This window comes from Ovis canadensis, chromosome 18, assembly GCF_042477335.2.
Source record: "Ovis canadensis isolate MfBH-ARS-UI-01 breed Bighorn chromosome 18, ARS-UI_OviCan_v2, whole genome shotgun sequence".
NCBI lineage: Eukaryota > Metazoa > Chordata > Mammalia > Artiodactyla > Bovidae > Ovis > Ovis canadensis.
The window spans coordinates 58,853,940-58,877,082 of record NC_091262.1 but is presented as its reverse complement, the minus strand read 5'-3'; the positions used below and the strand labels follow the sequence as shown (position 1 = coordinate 58,877,082).

The 23,143-nt window shown below is 37.9% G+C and overlaps 2 protein-coding genes across 6 annotated transcripts in view; one reads left to right on the top strand and one right to left on the bottom strand.

Annotated features, from left to right (window-relative positions):
• LOC138423141 (signal recognition particle subunit SRP54) overlaps positions 1 to 16,575 on the bottom strand; it is a 66,810-nt gene extending 50,235 nt beyond the window's left edge. Inside the window, exons 1-5 of one of the 3 annotated variants that reach the window (XM_069558727.1) lie at positions 15,647 to 16,133; positions 10,202 to 10,338; positions 5,879 to 5,989; positions 3,615 to 3,706; positions 2,564 to 2,648 (exon numbers count right to left, since the gene is read on the bottom strand). In XM_069558727.1, coding sequence (XP_069414828.1) covers positions 2,564 to 2,648; positions 3,615 to 3,706; positions 5,879 to 5,956 — 255 coding nt within the window. In that variant the 5' untranslated portion in view covers positions 5,957 to 5,989; positions 10,202 to 10,338; positions 15,647 to 16,133. Of the gene's footprint in view, positions 1 to 2,563; positions 2,649 to 3,614; positions 3,707 to 5,878; positions 5,990 to 10,201; positions 10,339 to 15,646 lie in introns of all 3 variants that reach the window. The other 2 variants (XM_069558726.1, XM_069558730.1) reach the window with 2 other exon arrangements.
• LOC138423146 (uncharacterized) overlaps positions 15,931 to 23,143 on the top strand; it is a 28,707-nt gene continuing 21,494 nt past the window's right edge. Inside the window, exons 1-2 of one of the 3 annotated variants that reach the window (XM_069558748.1) lie at positions 15,940 to 16,456; positions 21,978 to 22,203. In XM_069558748.1, the coding sequence (XP_069414849.1) occupies positions 22,141 to 22,203 (63 nt within the window). In that variant the 5' untranslated portion in view covers positions 15,940 to 16,456; positions 21,978 to 22,140. Of the gene's footprint in view, positions 16,457 to 21,977; positions 22,204 to 23,143 lie in introns of all 3 variants that reach the window. The other 2 variants (XM_069558746.1, XM_069558745.1) reach the window with 2 other exon arrangements.

The following is a 23,143-nucleotide window of genomic DNA, read 5'->3' as shown; positions in this document are numbered from 1 at the left end:
TAATACATTTCCAAGTGGTCATTTGGAACTTGAAACCTCTATCTATATAATCAAACTGTAATAGCAGTTAATATCCTAGACCAGAGGACACAGACCATATTTACAACTATGTGTAAATAAAGTCTTAACATACACATGCCCACTCATTTACCGCTTTAGTGCTATAACACTAGACCTGAGTCATTGCAACAAAGACCATATGACCCACAAAGCCGGAACTATTTGTTCTTAAGAGAAATTTGCTGAGCCCATGCTAGATGATACCATAAAAGTTACATAATCCACATTATATCTGATTTCAAGGAAAGCCATATGGTAGAAAAGGGAGGAAAAGAAAATATATTTTGTTATCTTCTTCTTAGGCATAGAGCTACCCATAAACAAACTTCTGAAATAAACAACTCTCTTAGACACAAATCCACTGCCCTTCCTCTTAGACCCTTTCAGAACACTAATGCTCCCTATATTCACCTCCATTCTCTATATCCCATGGCAGAATAACTCAGCTCTCTATGAACCTACTATTTGGAACATACATTTTACTGAATAATGATTTTATTATAAATTTATCTTCTCTTCCTCCTGCATCCTAGAACTGCAGTACTGAATTTCCATATTATATCACATTAAAATCTGTTATCCTATCTTGGACTTTGAATCGATCTTATTACTGGTGCATGCTTCTGTAACATTATACACTAGTCATTTAGAAAATACTGGTTTATTGAGTTAGGCAGATCTCCCATTGTTGACACATGTCACTACACAACATCAAAAATTTTATTTATTAATATCCACACTGATCTCACCAGACAAGTTAAGAATCAAGACATTGTCAAACTCAAGGTGGGGTGGGGATTCAAGCTTCCAGTTTTCACTTGAAAGCTAGAATTTTATCATTGGCTACAATACTGTTAGTTGTTTGCCTTAAAGTGACAGGCCAACTTTACTTACTTCAGAGAAAATGTCTGCCAAAGGTTCAAGGCCAAATAAGCACAGATTAACTGTTGCTTTCTTGAGGAAAAGAAAGCAACAGTTTCCTGTTAGCTACCATCAGATTTGGTACACAGCAATACAGCTTTCTGCGAACTTTCCATTTCATCACACAAAATCCTACAAACACATACATTTAAGAGTCAAGATTTAATACCACTAATAATTTCCATCAAGGACACATTTGAAAAAAAAAACCTTATTTTTATTTCACTGCAAGTGTCTGGGAGTAAAGGGTACAATAACTACTAGTATAGTTTAGTATCACTGCCTTGTTCATGCTAGGGAGTTTTACCCAAAGGTTTTACCTGCCATTGCTTTTGCACTGATATTTGCAGAGCAAATATCAACACAGTAAAGAGGGCAAAAAAAGGCAAATGATGTTTTAGTGTTATTATGAAATCAGTTTTGACCTTGCTTTGTACACCACTGCCCTAGACCATGAGCTTCTGAGTGTAAGGCCCAGTCTTCTTCATCTCTTGTTATCAGCAGTATGTGGATACAGCCTGGAATAAAGTAGGCACTCAGTAAAGGCATCTTAACAAAGCACTTGATGTTCCAGAATTGCCTCAAGATGCCAACCCCTAAAAATAAAAATGTTCACTCACTCTGTGCTGACCTCAGGTGTAAGATGAAGAGCAAACTGGAAATACAATGAGGAGGAGTTCACACAAGGAGTATGGAGATCAGACCTGGGTCTACCACTAACTGTCTCACTTTTCTCAAGCACAAACTGAAAAGACAGACTGGCTAAATTTCCTAACCTCTTTCAGGTTCTGAATTTCTTTCCCAATTGATTAGTCTACAGGACTAAAGTGAAGTGTCACAACCATCTGAGATACTAGATTTTCTCAAAGTACCAATCAATTCTGTTGAACTAAAGAAGTAAATGAAACTATTCACACAATATAGGGGAAAAATACCTGGAGATCACTAGCAGGTACCTGTTGCGCCTTAAAAAAACCTTTTTTTTGTTCCTTTCTTTTCTGCCCCTACCATTAGACTCAAACATATTTTCTAATGCTCTAAGACTCTCATCATAATTTTCACAACTACAGCAGCAATATCAGTTCTAAGGTGGGACAGGGCAATAGAGTATAACTTGTAAAATAAAATTTCACTGATTCAAAATTGCTTAAAATCTAGGCAAGTGTAGGATATTCAATGTTTTAGATATAATAAAAGTGTAGAAAAGAACTCTTTCCAAGAGTGACTTTCTGTACAAAAGTAGGACCTTCAATAGGCAAAACTTGTTATTAAAGAGAATAAACTCAGAGAGGCTCTTCCATCAATTAACATATAGTGAAGTTGTATTTTCTATAACTTGCTTTAGCATTTTTTTCCAAGAGTAAAATACCAGCTTTCACATCTGTACTCAGAATTTTAGTCTACAATAAAAAAAAGTCTACAATTTTATATTCAGAAAAGTTAATTATCCTCCTATTAATATTTTTAATACAGATAAATATTCCATAAAAACATTAAAAGGTATTCTGAAATACATTCCTGTTTGCTGTGCTAATGCAGTGAGTGTATAGAAAATCAAAGCACAAGCTAGATATACTTTTACCTTTACAAGTTCTTTAAATACAGCATGCTGAATCATTTTTCTTTTGTTAAGACCAGATGCCATCTCTTCAAGATCAATAGCAGACCTTCATAATGATGGTTTTTGAGGATAAAAAGGGGAAAAAGTCAGTTAAGACACTTTATCCAATCATTTATATTAATATTTTTCTAATTAACATGCATACAATTACTACAGTCATAAGTTCATACCATTAAGAATTTACCATGAAATATTAGATATATGACTTTGGTTAGTTTTTCAAGGCTTATTTTTTGAAAGTCCAAATATTAATTTGTCCAAATATTAATACTTCACAATAATGTATTTATTTTTAATGTATTTATTTATTCAGTATTTTTCTTGCAGCATACAGAATTTATACATGTGTATACCAAGCAGCAAATAAGATTACTTCTTGCGGTTCTAAATGCTTAAATGCTAGTAGTCCTGTATTTAATACCCAGTCTGACAATACAAGAAGGAGGGGGGATGGCCTGAGCATGAGGAGGGCTAGGATTGAAACAGCTAACTGAAGTGCCCTCTGTTATTCTACGTGCTCTGCCCCAGCCAGTGCCTCTCCCAGTTAACACAATAACTAAGACCACACACACTACTCCTTTATCGAATATGGACAGAGAAATCAAAAGGGGATAAAAAAGAATACAATTCTCCAATAGTGAAGGAGGCTGATTAATGCCATCTTTAGTCTGAAGAGGATTAAAATGGCACCACTTTTCTTTAAGGACTCTGAATTGCTAACAGGCTTTTCTGTTAAAATACTATACAGTATATGATTGAATCCATTCAGATAAAGGAGTAGTAGAATGGAAAGAACTCCATAATTAAATGAAAGCCACATGTAGTTTATTCTTTGAACCATTATTATGGAAACGCACTATAAAAGAAGTCTTCCAACATATGAGTTCTATTCTTTCCCAGTGCTATATAGCAGAAACGTTTCATAACGCAGCAGACTTTTCTAGTTAGCTCCTCATCCCGGTAAACTAAATTTAGTTTTGCCTGTTTTTTACCTTTAGCTTAATTAACTTACTTTACATTTTCTCTTAGTTGCTTCACTAGCTTAATATTAACATCTGCTTCCAATAATGCTGTGCATACTTCTTTTAGCATAGCATTTAACACCTACAAATAAATAAATAAAACTTTAAAAAATTCATTTCAACCACATAAAAACAATGACAAGTCATCAACCATACAACCATGACTAATTAAAAACCACAGTATACCATTAGAGAGGGAAAAGGTTTTCAGTTAGCCTTTGAGAGAGATTTTATTAAATATCTAGTCATTTTGTCAAAATAAGACATTTCAGGGAATTCCCTGGTGGTCCAGTGATTAGGACTCTGAATTTCCACTGCAGGGAGCATGGGCTGGATCCAAGATAGGGGAATTAAGATCTCACAACTTGCAACGCACCACTTAAAAAAAAAAAAAGATATTCCATTTCATTTTATTCAACCAGGTATTAACCACCACAATTTTATCCCTAAATTAAAGTAATAATAGTAAAGACAATATACAAGTCAAAGAAAGTTACTATACAATACACGTTGCCACTGAAGTTTTCTATGCCACTGAATTCCTGTTGTTAATATGCAGCAACATCTTCTCAACTGGACTACCATGGAGGAAAATGGGACAAAAGAAAATGACCCAGTCTGACCTAGTAGCCTTTACTATTTCCACTCAGAGCAGAAGAACAAAGTTGAAAAGAAAACTATCCTCCATTAATAACTCACTATCATCACATATTTGTTGAGTTGCAAGGCATTGTAGTTAAAAGATCACGAACTGTAAAAAAGTCTTTAAAAAAAGATGAGCCTTCGCTGCTCATGGAAATAGCTATTTACACATTAGAATGCAATACACTCCATGAGGGTAGGGATTTTAGTCTATTTTGTTCACTGCTATATCCCCGGTGGCAGCAAAAATGTTTGCAAAAATGTAGACCCTCAAACACTTCTTGAATGGATTCTCATCTTCAACTTCTGTCATATGTCATATAGCAGCTTATCAGATTTCTCTCTCTCTCACTAAAGGGATTTGATAAAAATGGAACTGATCTTTCATTAGAGGGATTTCTCCTTGTTAATTCCCTAGTAGCACAGTATCAAGAATAGAGAAGTTGCCAATTTAAGCAACAGCTGTTATTTTACTTCCCACCAACTTCATCTCCTTGGTTTCTTTCCTTTTTCTACTATAAACACAAACAGCATAAGGGTTATAAACAGGGAAAATTATTTGAAAAGCTGTCATTTTATTTATTCTGAATTCCAAAGACTAAACAGTGGTTTAAATTATGATTTATTACTTAATATTAATTATTATAAAAAGCTGTATATGTGGAATTAGAAACAAGATTTTAATCCTGGTTCTTCTAAATATGTAAAACTGACTTCCTACTGCTGTTCAAAGAGAGGCTTGACTAGCTGAGCTCAAAGATGGTCCCCAAATTGTTTAATTCCACTAGCTTATTAAAGGATTGATATCAAATTTTATATTAGAATTTTCTTTAAACCTCCAAGTTAGAAAATACTTTTAATCTATTATTTCATTTGATCTTTAAAATCATCCTGAAAGGTAAATGCTATTTTCTCATTTTAAACATTAAGAAATTCTGAATTTGACTTGCTCAAATTTCTATGACTTGTTTAGCAGGACACTAAACAAGGTCTTCTAAAACCAAAATCAGTACTTTACCACTGGAACCACAAAATGTAAAATATACTTGTGGACTATAATCATCTTCTTTCAATTGACAAACCATTAATATACAATGGAGGGGGTGGAAATGGGAGCAAGAAATACCTTATACTTAAAACCAGGAGGAAAAGTATTTCAGATATCATATTAAGGAGTCAGCTTACAAAACCTCCAAAAAAGTAAAAGAGGATTTCAGAGAAAATGAATCAAAGTAGCCAAAATGGAAATATTAGCCTTATATAAGAATGTCAAATAAAAGTCAAGGAAAAAAGATCAGATATATGCATGTCTAATCAAGAAGGAAGGAGGAGGATACTAAAGTTATAGGCCTATATTAAGAGAAAGCAAAAGCATATTTCCAGACCTAAGCCATTTTTGAAATATAAAACATATGTCATTATTACATATAAGTTAAGGTGGGGTTTTTTTTGGTAATTCATTATAGAAAGTTGAAATTAACATAGTCAATTTCTCATAAAACACATTACTATACCCATTTATGGGTTTTATCTAGAAGTAACTATATAGAGATTATTACTCATCTATCTGCAATGCTAGTGATGATGTACAATCACCTATATTTTTACATACCTCTTCATTTATAATGGTGGCATTGCTCAATGAGCGCAATGCTGATGTTATTTTTCTTCCAAGGTCTGCTAATACCATCTTGAAAGCTTTAAGATGTGATCACAAGAAAACCTAGGAAGGAAAAAAACTAAATAAAAACATCTGAAAACAATCAATATCAGTTCCTATAAATGAAAACTTCTAAAGCAGAGTTAAGTTCAAATTAAAGTACTTTGAGTGTTTAAAATACAGTAACTTCAAATTCTACTGCCTTAACCTGCATCTTTAATACTGTCAGGTCCAAAAGCTAAAGGTACCACTTGGTTACAATGCCTTATATTTGAATACTTAGCTGGAATATTCTTTATGAATCAGTAAATTTTATATATCAGACAATACGCTTTGAAGAAATGATGACATTTCAAATTAAATCTGTTCTCATTTTGGACATACTTGTCAATATGAATAACTGACTAATGTGCTATGTACATTCTTAAATGAAAAAAAAAAGGTGAGAAAGAAAAAGAAAAAGGTGAAATCTCCACCCAGGAAATATCTTCTCATTAAAGGACACTTTCTGATTCATGCTCTAAGCAAAAATAAAGCTTTAAAATTAGTAAATCATTTTTCATAGATATTACATTATCTCATTCATTTTCCTAACTACTAAGGAAAGAGGTATATATTAATAAGTAGTTCTTGATTCTCCAACTCTAAAACAAGATAACCTTCAAGGCCCCTCTAGCTCTTAAAATGTTATGATTTCATAAAATACGGAGATGTACCTATTACATGTAAATCAGGATGCACAAAGTCATGGATGGTAAGCAGGTAAATATGACTTGCAGTTCCTGCCCTCAAGTTGTTTACTAGCTAGCAAGACAAAGCACATCAATGAGCAGCAAAATAAAGTAAATCTAAAAATTCCTCTGCCTGACTGCCTAGGCTTCTTTCTGCCTTCAGAATCAAATTGAAACATCAGCTTTTTCTGGGTCTCAAGCTTGCCAGACTGCAGACTGGAAACATGCCATCTGCTTAGCTATCCTGGGTCTCCAGCTCGCCAACTCACTCTGGGGATGTCAGGACTCATCAGCCTCCATGACTGCATGAGCCAATTCCATATAATATATAAAAAGTTTCATGTATGTGTATGCACGTGTACATGAATGCGCATGTATACACACATCCTACCAGTTCTGTTCCGTGGAGAACCTTGACTAATACCAGTTAAGTAGTAGTTCAAAGCTAGCAATAAATGCTCATGGTCAAAAAAAGAGGTTATGGTCAACTGCCAATAATTATAAAAATTATATATATATATACAAATAAGCTCAGGTAGACAGAACAGGCTTCACTGAGAAGGTTGTCATGAATTTGATCCTGATACAGGGGAAGAAGGTGGATAGGTGGAGAAGAGGACAAAGGGGAGTTTGAAGAAGGTGAAATGGTACAAGCAGAAATGGAGACATGGAAAAGCCTGGATGGATATATTCATACTTTATGTATGCGCTGTACTCAAAAATTATTGAGCACTATTTGGAAGATAGTAAAAAAAAACATTCCAGTCAGGACAGAAGGCTATGCAGTTAGAAGGAAATACAGGGTGTAAAGGGCTCTGAAAACCAGGCATCAGTTGTCCAACATAAGCCAATACTGGCAGAAGAATTCATTGTTCAAAACAGCTGTTTTGGTAACTATTCCAAGCTAACTGGTCTAATTTAGTAAACCAAGATTATCTAGACTAGATCCTATCTACAGACTAAACAGCTGACTCATTCAACATAGGGAAAGTGGAAAAATGAGGGAAGTCAAAGGAAGCAGGCAGGGAAAAGGCACTCAAAGACCTGTCACTGGCAGAGACATTCCAAGGTGAGCTCTACATTAAACATCACACTTCTATTCAGGTAAAATCTGATAATTTAAAAACTAAAAACATTATCAATACTTGATGGAACTGAAAAAATACCATGTTATACCAAAAATACTTACTTTTTTTTTTAAACAATTACATGGTTACTTAAGCAGGAAAAGCAACCACTTTGTAGAAAAGATCCAGAAGTTTTAACTTCTTATCCCAAATCATTATACTAAATTATTATTGTTTAAGCTAGTATTCTTCAGGTTAAGAGATAGGACTCAGGGGTTTCAGCTTATATCCTTTACCACAGCACTACCAGGGGGTAATATAATCCTAATTATGACACTACAATTAGCTTTTTTAGAGATCATACCATAAACAGATCACCCTTCATTTTACTTATTTTTTCATCCTCCATTTTAAAAAGCTATACTAGTTAACTCTTATCTTCCCATGTTGACTGGCTCTTTTAAACTGAAAAAAATTTTCTGTGAAGTTTCCCAACACAGTTTTCCTTATACAAATTACTTACTGGTAGCATATTTTTAAATATATTTGCCTGATTACAAAAACCTACATTTCAGTAGGGGAAAAATAATATCTAATAATAGCTTTTATTTATAAAGTGTTTTCTCCACAATTTCCAAAGATGTGTTTCTGAAAACTCTGGTATTAAAATTCTGTTCAAAACCTCAATGACTTCTCATTTCATGCAGAGGTAAAGTTCTCAGAATGGACTGTAAGGCACTTATGCACTTACACACACACACACACACAGACACAACACACAGAGACACACAGACACACAGACACAGACACACACACACGATTTTGTTCCTTGCTGTTGATGCTGTGCTTTAGCCGGCATGTTCATCCTCTGGTTAACAATACAGCTCCCTCCCTCATCTCCCTCATATTGTTGTTGCCCAGATACAATTTTTCAATGAGGCTTTCCCCTACCACTTGTTTAAAATCACAAATCCCTTCTCTTTATTTTCTCTCATTGTTTTGTTACCAACATGATTTACTGACAGCTGACCCTTTAGCAAACGGAGGTTAGTGGCACTGGCCCATTCCCCATCCTAGTAGAAAATCCAGGCACTGCCATCTCTGCCTCAGAAACAAAAGAGCTGACAAATGACTTACCCTAAGAGAGGCAGGAAGCTGGAACAGCTTGGAGGTAATTGTCTCAGATCCTAGTTTTTATGATTCCACATACTGTGGTCTCTAATTGAACAAACTTTTCCCCACACTTAGTTAATTTAAAGGTCTATAAAATGAAACTATAGGTACTGGGTTGCCCAAAATGTTTGTTTTCCATAAGACATAGTAGAAAAACCCAAACTTCTTGACCAAACAATACTATATTTATTGAAAAAAATCCATACAAAAGTCGACGCACACAGCTCATACCCTGGTCATCAAGGATTAACTACATATTATTGCAGTCTATCTCCCTCAACGAAAATGTAAGTTGCATGAGGGCAGAGATGTTTGCCTCTTTTGCTCTCTCCTGTGAGCTCACTGCTTTATTTGCCCTCAGTCTTTACTAAAAATGAACTTTATGGATGAATGATGTATTTAAGACCTTAGTTAAATAACAAAACTAGGGAGCCAAAGTCACAAATGGCCTTAAAAATCTCTCTCAAAAGACCACATAAATTAACCGATGAAGATAACATGACAATCAAGAAAATCAATAACCTAGATAACTGATATTGTACAATTAGTTTTCATTTGCCTTATTATAACTTTTCAGAAGTTCCAACAAGACTCTTAAAAACTAACTTCGCTTTGTTCTAATATGCACACTAGAATACATATATCTTTTACTGTTAATGGCTAACCCTATATCTCAAATTGGAATAATTTACAACTCAAGCACACTCACTCAAAATTCTCTAGGCTAACTAAAAAGATTTAGAAAAGTAAATATGTATATACATGTACTAGAGCTTCAGAAAAGAAGAATCTCTACTTAGATGGGGCTGTTGGCAAGGTAAGGGATTACAGTATAGCAATTCATACAGTTTAACATCTATTATCTCATTCCACCCTCACAACAATTTTACCATATAAGCAGGTGAAAGAATGGAACAGCCATTCCCTACCCAATAAAAACATAATGACGTCCTATAGTCCCTTGGGTATACAACCTTAGGTCTGAGAGTATGAATGATGCTTTGACAACTGAGTTGAAGATCCTTGCTGGCAAACTCCTGGAACAAATTTTGCTGCCATAATACCATAAAAGAGGAAATCATATTTTGAAAGCAAAATGCACATCCCTCTTCATGAAGAGTAATAATTGTAATATCCAGAAAGAACTGATAAGTCCACTGCAATCAGGATGCACAAGGACTGATCTTAGCCCATCACATTTTCTTCTAACATGAATCTAAGAGCTGGACAGTGAGGCAATGGAAACAGGCTCAAGTTTGGGGTGCCCTAGGTAAGGCAGGCACAGGGCCAAGTATCATACTTACCTGCTACAGTGTGAAGTACTGGAAAGAGCATGGGCTTTGGAGTCTGACAGACTTGGATTCAAATCCCAGCTCTGTTACATACTGGCTGGGTTACTTTGGGCAAGTTACTTAATCTCTCTGAGCCTCACATTCCTCACCTGCAAAATGGAGATAATACCATTATCAAGGTAGTTACCCTGAAAGGCTGTTGTGAGGATTAAATGAGACAGTACGTATAAAACTGCCTGCAAGTGCACAGTATGTTAACTGTTATTTTCCTTCCTTTCTTGATGATGTCAGTTGGCTTTCCCTATAATGCTGAGGTGTGAATAAACTGGAAATTTTCTCAACACTACTAAAGTGTCTGTCCCACTACCCAGGAATCACTCCCCCAGAATCTTTTAACATTTAGTGCCAATTTCATGTACTTGGTTATTATTCAACGGAAGCTGGAATGCCCAAGCAGACATTTTTCTCTGCATAAACAATTAAAAGCAGTCCTGCCAGAACCCTGCCCAATCTGGGATTATATAAACAGACTCTAATGATTAGATATTCTAAATCTTATTATAATGAAAACATCTATTAAAAAATTATTCTACCTACTAGGCTCCTCTGTCCTTGAAATTCTACAGGCAAAAATAAAAAAGTTTTTCTATGCCCTAGTAAATGACTAACTTATTGGATCAATATTACACTAAAGAACTAAACATATAAATATACTATTATTAGTAAATATCTTTAGAAAAATGATTTCTACATTATATGCTTTCCTGTAAAATACTCAATAGCCCAAACCAGTATATGCTTTCCTGATTATAATATTAAACACATATATATTTTTTAAATTCTACATAGCATATGTATTTATAGTCTATAACCACAGAAAAGTAAACTATCTAACAAAGCAACCTATTGGTATGTTACTTGGTAAAATGATTATATCTGAATAACTAATACAAGTTAATGCCTTTCAAATTTAGGAATATTTTTCATTCTGAATATACTCAGTCCTCTAAAGAAATAATTCATTTTTTAGTTTTGTGATTACAAGAGGATACACATTCATTATATTCAAACATTATAGAAACATTAAAGGTACAAATACAGTTTTCCTAATCCTCTTTTTGTCCTTTGATAACCAGCAACAATAATTTGGCATACACTCCTATAGACTTTTTAATGCATTATAATTTAGGCAAGTTTTCACAAGAATTATGGTTTGGGAAGGAGTGAAGAGGAAAGCAGAAATGAGGGAAAATCTTTTGCAAATATCTTTGCTAATGCTAAAAATATACTTAAAGGTAAAAGCCAGATTACAAAACTGCACATAATGTATTTTGTTTAAACAAATATCCAAAAAACACATTACCCAGGAGGGAAATGTAAATCAAAGGCACAATCAGATACCACTTGACCCACACTGAGATAACTGTAATAATAACAAGTTTTGGTGAGAATGCGTAGAAATCGGAACTCTCATACACTGCTAGTGGGAACGTAAAATGGTACAGCCCTTTAGAAAACAGTTTGGCGATTCCTCAAAATTTTAAATGCACAAAGTTACTGTATGACCCAGCAATTCCACTCCTCGGTACATCCGAGAAAAAGGAAGATACACATCTACACAAAGAATTATACTTAAATGGTCACTAGAAGCATTATTCACACTAGCCAAAAAGTGAAGGTGGAAAAAAAGCCAAATATCCCTCAACTGATGAGTGGATAAATAAAAATGTGGCATACCCACCAAATGGAATATTATTTGATAATCAAAAGAGATGAAGTACTGATACACATCACAACGTGAATGAATCTTGGAAGCATTGTGCTAAATGAAAGAAACTAGTGACAAAAGAATATATGATTTCACTTACATAAAATGTCCAGAAGAGAAAAACCTATAAAGAAAAGTGGATTAATGGTTGCTTAGGGTTTGGGAATTAGGGGGAAACGAGAAGTATCAGTGGGCATGGGGTTTCTTTCTGGAGTGATGAAAATGTTCTAAAATTGATGGCAGTGATGGTTGTGCATGCTCAGTTGCGTCTGACTCTTTGCAACCCCGTGCACTGCAGCCCGCCAGGCTCCTCCGTCCATGGGATTCTCCAGGCAAGAATACTGGAGTGGGTTGCCAAGCCCTCCTCCAGGGGATCTTCCCCAGGGATGGAACCTGCGTCTCTTAAGTCTCCTCCATTGGCAGGCGGTTTCTTTACCACTAGCGCCACATGGGAAGCCCTGAATGGTTGCACAACTGTGCAAATACACTGAAGACCACTGAACTGTACCCTTTTCTATTGTAGTAAAGCTGCTAGAAAATAATAACATTTGTCATCTTTAGATGGTGAATAGTAATTTAAATTTTCTAATACATTCCTATAATTTTCAAATTGTTGGTAACGACTATGAGAATTATTTTTTGTTAAGAGGAAAGTTATTTTTCAAAGAGCTCTTTGTGAGAATTAGAATGATATTATTCTAGAGGTTGAGACAGAATTACCCCTTGTATTTAGTCAGTCACTCACTCATTATACACCTACTATGTGCTCCAGGAATTGCTCCAGCATGAGCAAAGTTCTAACTTCAAATCAATAAATTACATTGTTAACACAGACAAGACTCCTCTGTTAACTTCAGAAAATAAATTAGGTATCATGCCACCACTGACTTCTCTGTCTTATTTTACACCAATCAATATGAGGAAATATTCTCTTCAATACAATGATTCTGTTTTCAAATTTTAAGACAACTTTAAAACTCATTTTAACATTAAAGATAAAACCACTGCAACACTTCATGGCTTAATAGCAGAAAAGGTATACCAAAAATTCAATTAGCAACAATAGCTAATAATTCAAAAACACTGGGAATCAATTCTCTAAGATGCTTTCTGGCTGTCAAGTCAATCATAAAAAAGAATCTTTATGTAAACTGTTACCAGGAGGAAAATTAAAACAAACTCAAAAGAACTCCTTGGAAATAGTTTGCCTTGAAGCTAAAAAGAACACAGCCTGAAAATATGGATGAGGAGGGATGAGGCATATGCTCAAGTAATGGGCAATTTCAATGGCATTCAGCTAACACCTGTCAGCTAAAAATGAAGTATTCAATCAGAATCTCCAGGGATGGTAACATCAGAAGATTATGGGGGAACTGGCCTCATCTAAATTCTTGATTAGGAGAGCCAAACAAGGCACCTATGTTTTGAAACACTTTACTGGCTATACTGATGTGCAGCCAGGGTTAATAATCACTGCATGAAGCAACACTCACTAAGGGAAACAAGAGAATGAAAAAATCTGTTCTATAATTTAAAAATTAGAGACAATGTAACAAAGCCATTGAAGGGAGAAAAACTGGAGAGTAAGGAGACTACATATACTAAACATACTCCAAAAGTCTATTCAAGAGATGTGAGCTTGAACTAAGAACGAACACAAAACAGAGGGACAGGGCTCAAGTTAGGGGTTAATCATAAAGCAAAATCTATAGGACCTAATGATCAAATGGTTATGGAGAATGAAGGAGAAACAGGCAAAAATGACTGAGGGCTCTAGTTTGAATAACCAGGTGGTTAGTGATGCCATTAGCCAATGAATGGAACGCAAAAAAGAGAAGCTGATTTGAAAGTTAAAGAGTTAATAGAGGCAAGATTCAAGGGGCTTTAAAGGCTATTTACAATATTCTACTACTAGGTTGGATAGTTCGGAGAAGGCAATGGCACCCCACTCCAGTACTCTTGCCTGGAAAATCCCATGGATGGAGGAGCCTGGAAGGCTGCAGTCCATGGGGTCGCTGAGGGTCGGACACGACTGAGCAACTTCACTTTCATGCATTGGAGAAGGAAATGGCAACCCACTCCAGTGTTCTTGCCTAGAGAATCCCAGGGACGGGGGAGCCTGGTGGGCTGCCGTCTATGGGGTCGCAGAGAGTCAGACACGACTGAAGCGACTTAGCAGCAGCAGCAGCAGGTCGGATAGTTAGTGTTCACTGTACTATTCTTTTAAAATTGAACAAATACCACAAAATTCAACTAGAATCCCAAGGTCAAAACTCTGAGATAAACTAGGAAAACGAGTGGGATATATGTAATAAAAAGGGGAACAAAAAGAAGGTGGAGTGAACTTGGTTTTAGACCTATTGAATTTGCAGAAACTAAAATACTATTTCATGAAACAGGGGCTAGAGAAAAAGATGTGGAAATGGCTGGCATACAACAATAATACCATGGAAGTAGATGAGAACTCTGAGAGAGAGCTTATGGAATAAGGCAATGGTGAACCACCAACTAAAAGAAGTCCACTGAGACTTCGAGAATAATCAGGAGAGAAGCTTTTACCAATTCCCTTTGCAAAAGCATACAGAAGAAAATGAATTGAAAAAAAAAATTAAAAGCTACCATTTATGATTATCTTACTGTATTCCAGCGGCAGGTCCAGAATTTCCAGACAGGTGGAGTTACAGGAGTAATCAATCTCTTTGAAGGAGGGCTTGAAGATGCTTTTGCACAGGACTTTATATTTAGCTTTCTACTAACTGACCAGATCAAAAAATCAAGGGAAAGAAGTTTGAAGGAAATAATTCCCCTCCACTTTGGCACCACCACTGCTGTATTCTAGGCACAGTACCAAACATGTTACCTAATCTTCCATTCTCAAACTAAGGTAGATGAGGAAACTGAGGCTAGATTGGAATATCAACTTGCTCAAGGTCACATATCTTCTAAGGAGCAGAGCACATCATCTTTGTTCCCATAGCTCTCATGGCTCTTTACACCTTACTAGAATTTCTCATTACTCATCTTGATTATAATGTATATTTATGTGTCTCTGTATCACTGTACTGTTAGGTCCTCAATGCCAGGGTTCAAGTCATTCATTTCTGTATCCTTATAGCTAAGAAAGAGTAAATATTTTGTTGAATGAAGCATATGAAAGAACTATGTGAGAACAGCATCAACAAGGTCAACAGGGGAGAAAGAGTTTCAAGAAACGGCTAGTAGCACCAGATGCTACGGACAGAGCCACCAGTATATCTTAGGTCGTCAATGGCACTGAACTGATATCCCTTAATCATTTTTGAAAGCCTACTACAGGCGGGACACTTTGTTAATTAGACACAAGTTAACGTGGAAAAATAAAATCTGGTACAAGTCAACAGATTTTCGGAGTAGCAGCCACATCTAAATTCTTGATCAGGACAGCAAAACAGAGTCAGGGCTGAAATCGCTTACGTTTAATTTGGCTCTGGCAAATCTGAAGACAATTTTAAAGGGTCACAGCGCATCTTTTAACAAAACTTCTGGTGAGGGACAAGAGATGAAAATGGGCCAGCGCACCTCTGTCTTGACGACGAAAGCTGGTGGCCCAAGCAGCCGAGTCCCTCCGGAGTGTCTACCCCGCTGAGCAGGACTGGGGCTGCCCCCAGCTGCCAGTCGGTAGTCTGGGGCGGGAAAAAGCAGACACTTACCGCAAAAGGCACCGCTACCGCCGTGGCCCGAAGGGGCCCGGGAGACCTTCGCGAAGCCCCACGCCGGGGGAGGAAACCAGGGAACGCGGGGATCAGACAGACAGGTGCGACCCCACAGCCCGACTTCCCAAACTGGATAAACTAGGGTTCCAGCGCCCAGTACCGCAACGCCAACTCCCACCAGCTGGAAGCCCGACGACTGCCACCGAACCTTCCGCCCAATGAGGAAACGTCACCACTCGGCGTAGTCCAGCCTTTCAAGAAGGGGATACACTTCCGCTTCCGGGGCACTCGGCGTGTGTCTACAGTGTGTTTACCGAGAGTGTATTGAGATGTGTCTTTGCCTTGATTGGCCTTTGACGTTCGTTTCCTATCACTTAATATCTGCGGCATTAAAGTTAGTAAGAAGATAGGAGGCTTTCTAGGGATGCGATCTCAGAAAAGATGTCCAGCCTCCAGGAGCCACCTTAAGAAAAATGACTTGGCTGAGCACCACCAGCTAAGAGGGGAATTATGAAAGGTGGGGGTGGGGGGAGGGATGTCTCAGAGTACGGAGTCCCAGGAGCACGTGAGAACACCAAGTAGGAGGCGGGGCTTAGACTTTGGTAGCCGAGGGAGGCGGGTTCCACGCCGGGTCTAATCGGGTGTCTGAACCGGCCTCTACCTGCGCGTGCGCAGTGCGAACCTTCCGCTGCTCTGCTTTCTTCGCCAACATGGAATTCCGCGCCGCGCGGCTCGCAGTACTGCAACTGCTCCGTACGGTGGCTCCGGCAGACCTCCCAGCGCTTCTGCAGTGGATGCGAACTACCCGTAAGCGATCAGAGCCAGAGTCAGACAGTTGGGGCAAGGATATGCGGTGGGCGCTGACCTTGGGGACCTAGGGTGAGGCCAGAAGTCTTCCATGGGGTAGCGGTGCTGGTCTCTGCTCTGCTACCTGGCGGGTTGACCCGGGCATATCGCAAGCATCGGCAGAGTAAGAGTCCAGTTTAGGACTGGGTGCAGAAAGACCCGGCTCTGGGTTTTATGATTCCGCTACAGACTTAGGCAGCTAGAGCCGCATAGTGTCTACTCTCATTCCTAAAGGAAAAAAAGGTGGGAGGAATGGGTTAGCCCACCTCCCCATTATTCTCTCAAATTTGGGGCGACCAGTAGGATACTACCTGAAAAAGCCCTTTGCGATATAAGTTTTAAACTGTAGAACTGGAAGTTTTTTACCCTGTAGGCAAAGTCACATGTAGCTAATCTCAATGTGTGTGTTAGTCGCTCAGTCGTGACTCTTTGCGAGCCCCATGAACTGTGTATCCCACCAGGCTCCTCTGTCCATGGGATTCTCCAGGCAAGAATACTGGAGTGGGTTGCCATTTCCTTTTCCAGGGGATCTTCCTGACCCAGGGACCCGTGTCTTCTGCATTGCAGGCAGATTCTTTACCATCAGCTTCAGGGAAGTCCCAACTAGTCTTAATAGTCCATACATTTAAAGGAGTTGTTCCAGGGTGGGGAGAGAGAGAAAGAGGGGAGGGGAAGACTTTGGTTTGAATAATATTAATAGTAATACTAAAAAAGCACACGTTAGAATTGAAATGTGGTAATTAGGTCGAGTTATTGAAGAATGGAGGTAGATCTATATTTTAGCAAAGTGAAACCTGGTGAAAGCACAAAAAAATAGGATATTCCTCGTTTGAGAGCTCCTCCAAACCGTGCTGTCCTTCTGTACTCCTAAACGTTGATTCCATGTTTATTTTCAGCCAGACATGAAATATTCCTGTTTGCTGATGACTCCCAGTTTTAGACTTTCAGGCAGGACGTTCTCCCGGGAACTTCTCTCTCTTTGTGTTGTTAGATTCAATAATCATTTAGGTGTTATCATTATTGTTATTACTGTTACACGTTTTGGAAGATCATTTTAGCTAAGATGCCAAAATAAAATTACTTTGGACATCTGCTAGTGAGATTTAGCCTGGAAAGTAGAGAAAACCAAAGAGGTAGCTTCATATTTTTACACACAGACAACATTCAAGATTGTTGTTCAGTCGCTCAGTCGTGTCTGACTCTTTGGGACCCTATGGACTGCAGCAGGCAGGCTTCCCTGTCCTTCATCTCCCGGAGCTTGCTGAAACTCATGTCCGTTCAGTCAGTGATGCCATCCAACCATCTCGTCCTCTGTCATTCCCTTCTCCTCCTGCCTTCAATTCTTCTCAGCACCAGGGTCTTTTCTAATGAGTTGCATCTTTGCATCAGGTGGCTAAAGTATTGGAGCTGCAACTTCAGCATCAGTCTTTCTAATGAATATTCAGGATTGATTTCCTTTAGGAGTAACTGGTTTGATCTCCTTGCAGTCCAAGGGACTCTCAAGAGTCCTCTCCAACACCACTGTTCAAAAGCATCAATTCTTTGACGTTCAGTCTTCTTTATGAAGAAGATTCAAGATTGGTATTTTTTAATATAAGATTTTTTATTCCAAAATCCTCTGGATGCCTGCAAAATTGCCATCTACTGCCTGTTTCTGGCAATTGCACAATTACTAAAATATCCTTGCTGTCAGGATTTTTCAGTTTTGTGGAACCGTTTGTAATCTAAATCTCCAATTTTAGGGGCATCAGCTGAGACTCCATTTTTCCGAAATCACTGAAAGTGCGTTTTGGATGATGATTTTGTAAACAAGAAGACCCAACACTGTTGCCTAAAGAATATGTTTCTACTTTTTCTAACACCATGTTTTGTCTTTCTCCAACAGATTCTGTAGTCAGAGGTGCTCAGGCAGTTTGTTAAACAATTTAAAAAAACAAACTGAGTTTCTGAAAAATATTTATTACAATGAATATTTTAAGAAATAAGTATCACTTATTCTTGCCTGAAGAATCCCATGAACAGAGGAGCCTGGCGCGCTATTGTCCATGGGGTCACAAAGAGTCAGACACAACTGAGCGACCATACTTTTTTTCTTTAGCTTAAGACGAAGAAGTATGTTTTAATATAAATCTTAAAAGGTAGTGTAATTTATTGGTAAACCTTTTTTAGGTGGTAATATAATATATACATAATATAAAATTTACCATTTTCAAGTGTACAGTTCAATGACATGAAATACATTTACATTGTGCAACCATCATCATTATTGCCTCCAGAACTGAAACTCATCGTGTACTTTTTTTTATTAAATACAGCACAAAAGATTCTTCCAATCAGCAATTTTTCATTTCCCTAATTCCCTTCTTCCAGGGGAAAAAATTATTGCATGATGTCTTACTTGTATGATATTTGCTTAGACCTTTGTTAATTATAACTCTGCTTGAATTTTTATACCATTTAGTGGAATAGCAAGAGTTAATAATAGGCTTTGTGATTTTGGTTTTGAGCTTCATAGAATTTATTGAAAGTTAAAAAAAGTACATATTGCTAACAAGTAAAATCACAATAATTTTAAATACACAGAAGAAAGAATAATATTGTTGGTCTCTGAAGAAATAGTGGAATTATCATACCTAGACCTGGGGTCATTTGGAATCAAGCTGATAGAACCAGAATCGTAGACCAGGACAGAGATAAGCACATGTCAACGTCTGATATAAACTGAAGATGTAGAAAATATAAAGATAGGCCCTGTATTTACTTTAGTACAGCTTATACCAAAGGTCTAGAAACAAATGATCACTAGTATAGGAGGGATGAAAAACACTTCACCTGTGACTCAGACAGTAAAGTGTCTGCCTACAATGTGGGAGACCCAGGTTCAGTCCCTGGGTCAGGAAGAGCCTCTGGTGAAGGAAATGGCAACCCATTTCCATGGATGGAGGAGCCTGGTAGGCTGCAGTCCATGGTGTCGCAAAGAGTCAGACACAACTGAGCGACTTCACTTCACGTCACTTCATAGGAGGGATGAAACAAAGTTGAGGGACAAAGCACACAAAGACAGCTCCCACTGCAAATAAATAAAAGAGTAAAAAAATATAACAGGACCTCAGTGCATTGACTCTAATCTCACGGTAGAGCATCTGTTCTTTTCTACTTCTTTATATACATACTACTTCGTGTATGTATATGAAATGGACTCTTGGCTTAGCTTTCAACATATAGGAGAGTAACTACAATCTATTAAGGGAACTGAGAGTCTGAACTATATGTGCGGTCCCCATTAGGCATATTAAAAATTGCATTTTGTTAACAGTTGTCTGTTAACAAACACTATTCTGAAGCCTCTGAATTTTTCCGGAATGTACATATACAAATGAGGATGTCAGACCAACAACGTGTAAAAGTTTCTATTGGGTCAAGTTACAAATACATACACAACCATGTGTAAAATAGATAGCTAGTGGGAAGTTACTGTAGCACAGGGGCTCAGCCCTGTGCTCTGTGATGACATAGAGGGGTGGAATGCAGGGTGGGATGGGAAGGAGGGTCAAGAGGGAGGGGATATTGTATACTCAACAGTGATTCATATTGTTGTATGGCAGAAACCAACACAACATTGTAAGGCAATTATCCTCTAATTAAAAATAAATTTTTAAAAAGTTACAAAGCATAGAAAAGTGAGGTATGCTATAAGGAAATTAATAAAATCATCAAGAAAATATTTTAATATTTAAGGAAGATAATTGTAGATGAATAGAAGTTTCTAGAAGGTTCTCTGCTTCCTGTATTTTAAATACATCTTCACTGAACAGGCTGCTTAGCAGCAGTTAGAAAGTTGTTAGAGGTTCTTTGAAATTCCTACTAAATCTAAAAAGCAAAGGCTGGGATCTAGTTACATTTGTCAAACAGCATACTATTCCAGTTCTACATTGTATTACCACTGAGGAAGTAGCCACATAACTTACAGATTTTCCAACCTTTATTAAAACATTATGAATTTGTGAAAGTTATCAAGTATATGAGGTAAATAGATTGTTTTTTCCAGAAATTAAAAAGATACACTGGGCAAATGCATACCTCTTAAAATTTTTCTGTCAAGTAAAAATAATTGTACTTTTCAGCACATTTTTTGTGTATTGAAAATGGCCATGATATATAAAAATGATAATATGAACAAGTGATTTATTCCAAAATGCACTGTTAGATTAACATTAGAAAATCAAGCAATGTAATTCACTATATTAACTGAAAAGAAAAACTATATGGTTATTCAAGAGACATAGAAAAGCATCTGACGATATCCAACATCTCTTCCTGATAAACACTTACCAAGCTAGGAATAGCAGGAAACATTCTCAACCTGATAAAGGGGATCTATGAAAAATCTACAGCTGACATCATACTTAATGGTGAAAGACTGAATTCTTTCCCCTAAGAACAAAACAGGGATTTGTACTGATCACTTCTAGCCAGCATCGTAATAGAGCTGCTGAAAGTGTTAGTCGCTCAGTCATGTCCAACTTTTGCAAGCCCACCAGGCTCCTCTGTCCATGGAATTCCCCAGGCAAGAATACTGGCGTGGATTGCCATTCCCTTCCTGAACCAGGGATCGAACCCCAGTCTCCTGCATTGCAGACAGATTCTTTACCATCTGAGCCACCAGGGAAGCCTGTAACTAACAGCTACAATAACTGAGTGATTATGTAATAGAAAGTGTTAGTCGCTCAGTCATGTCTGACTCTTTGTGACCCATGGACTGGAGCCCACCAGGCTCCTTTATTCATGGGATTTTCCAGGCAAGAATACTGGAGTGGGTGGCCATTTCCTCCTCCAGGAGGTCTTACAACCCAGAGATCGAACCCGCATCTCCTGCATTGCAGGCGGATTCTTTACCCTCTTGAACCATTGGGGGATTATGTGTAAGAGAGCTTCTAGCCAATACAATACGGCAAGAAAAGGGGGAGGAGGAAGGCATCTCGCTTAGAAACAGGTTAATGGATAAACAAATTGTGGTGTATTTTTATAATGGAATACCACTTGGCAAATGAATGAAGTGTTTGTTTGTGCAACAACATAGACAAATTATGCTAAGTGAAATAAACCATTCTGAAAAAAGAATTCCTACTCGTTTTCCATTTATCTAAACCTCTAGGAAAATGCCAGCTAATCTATAGTGACAGAAAATAGATCTCTGGTGACTGGGTTGGTAGGGGAATAGAGAGAAGGAAGGATTACAGAGGGGCAGGAGGAGATATTGGGGATAATGACTATATTCACTATCATGGTTATAGTGATCTTTCATACTACATGTTTTATATATATATATGTCAAAACATATAACTGTACACTTTAAATATGCACAATTTATTGTAGGTCAGTTCTACCTCTATAAAGTTTTTTTAAATTCCATGAGAAGTCAGGTCTGTGTTCTCTCTCCCCTTTGAATTTGGGTGCTCTCTGTGACACCTCTGGCCAATAGAATTTGACAGAAATGACAGCAGGCCAGTTTCAGACCTAGGGCTTAAGAAACCGACAACTTCTACTTCCTGCTTCTTGGAATACTTGCTCTGGGAGAATCTGGCCAACGTGTGTAGTCTGACTACCCTGAGATCGTCACAGTGTCAGGAAGTCGCAGCTAGCTTATGGAGAGCAAGATGTCCAACCAGCCTGCATGTTTCTGCTGTCCTAGCCTGGGCACCACACATGTGAGTAAAAAAGCCAAATGAGGTATCCAGACCAGTAAAAAGCCTTTGTTACAAATACTGTTTCTGTGAACGTTCATGTACATATTTCTGTGTTAACGTAAGTTTTCATTTCTCTGTGATAATGTCCAAGAATGTAATTGCTGCATCATATAGTAAGTGCAATTTTAGTTTTATAGGAACTGCCAGACTGTTTTCCAGAGTGACTGTAATCCTGTTTCTCTGCATCCTCACTATGCACCGCACGCTCAGTCATGTCCGATTCTTTGCTACTACATGGACTATAGCCTGCCAGGCTCCTCTGTCCATTGAATTCTCCAGGCAAGAATACTGGAGTGTGGGGACTTCCCTAGTGGCCCAGTAGATAAGACCATGCTCCCAATTCGTGTGGCCCAGATTTGATCCCTGGTCATGGAATTAGATCCTACATGCTGCAACTAAGAATTCATATGCCACAACTATGTGCCACAAAGAAGGTCAAAGATTCTGCATTGCCACAATTAAGTCCAAGTACAGCCAGATGACTAAAGGTTAAAAAAAAAAATACTGGAATGGGTTGCCATTTCCTATTCCAGGGGCTCTAACCCCCACCCCGCTCCCCGCCCCTTCCAGGGATCAAACCCACATCTTCTCCTGCATCTCCTGTATTGGCAGCTGATTCTTTACCACTGAGCCACTTGCTAGTAAGGAAGTAAGCCACAATGCTAGTAAGGAAGACCTGTATTCTTACTGCTGCTGCTGCTAAGTCACTTCAGTCGCGTCCAACTCTGTGCAACCCCATAGACGGCAGCCCACCAGGCTCCCCGTCCCTGGGATTCTCCAGGCAAAAACACTGGAGTGGGTTACCATTTCCTTCTCCAATGCATGAAAGTGAAAAGTGAAGTTGCTCAGTTGTGTCCAATCCTCAGCGACCCCATGGACTGCAGCCTTCCAGGCTCCTCTG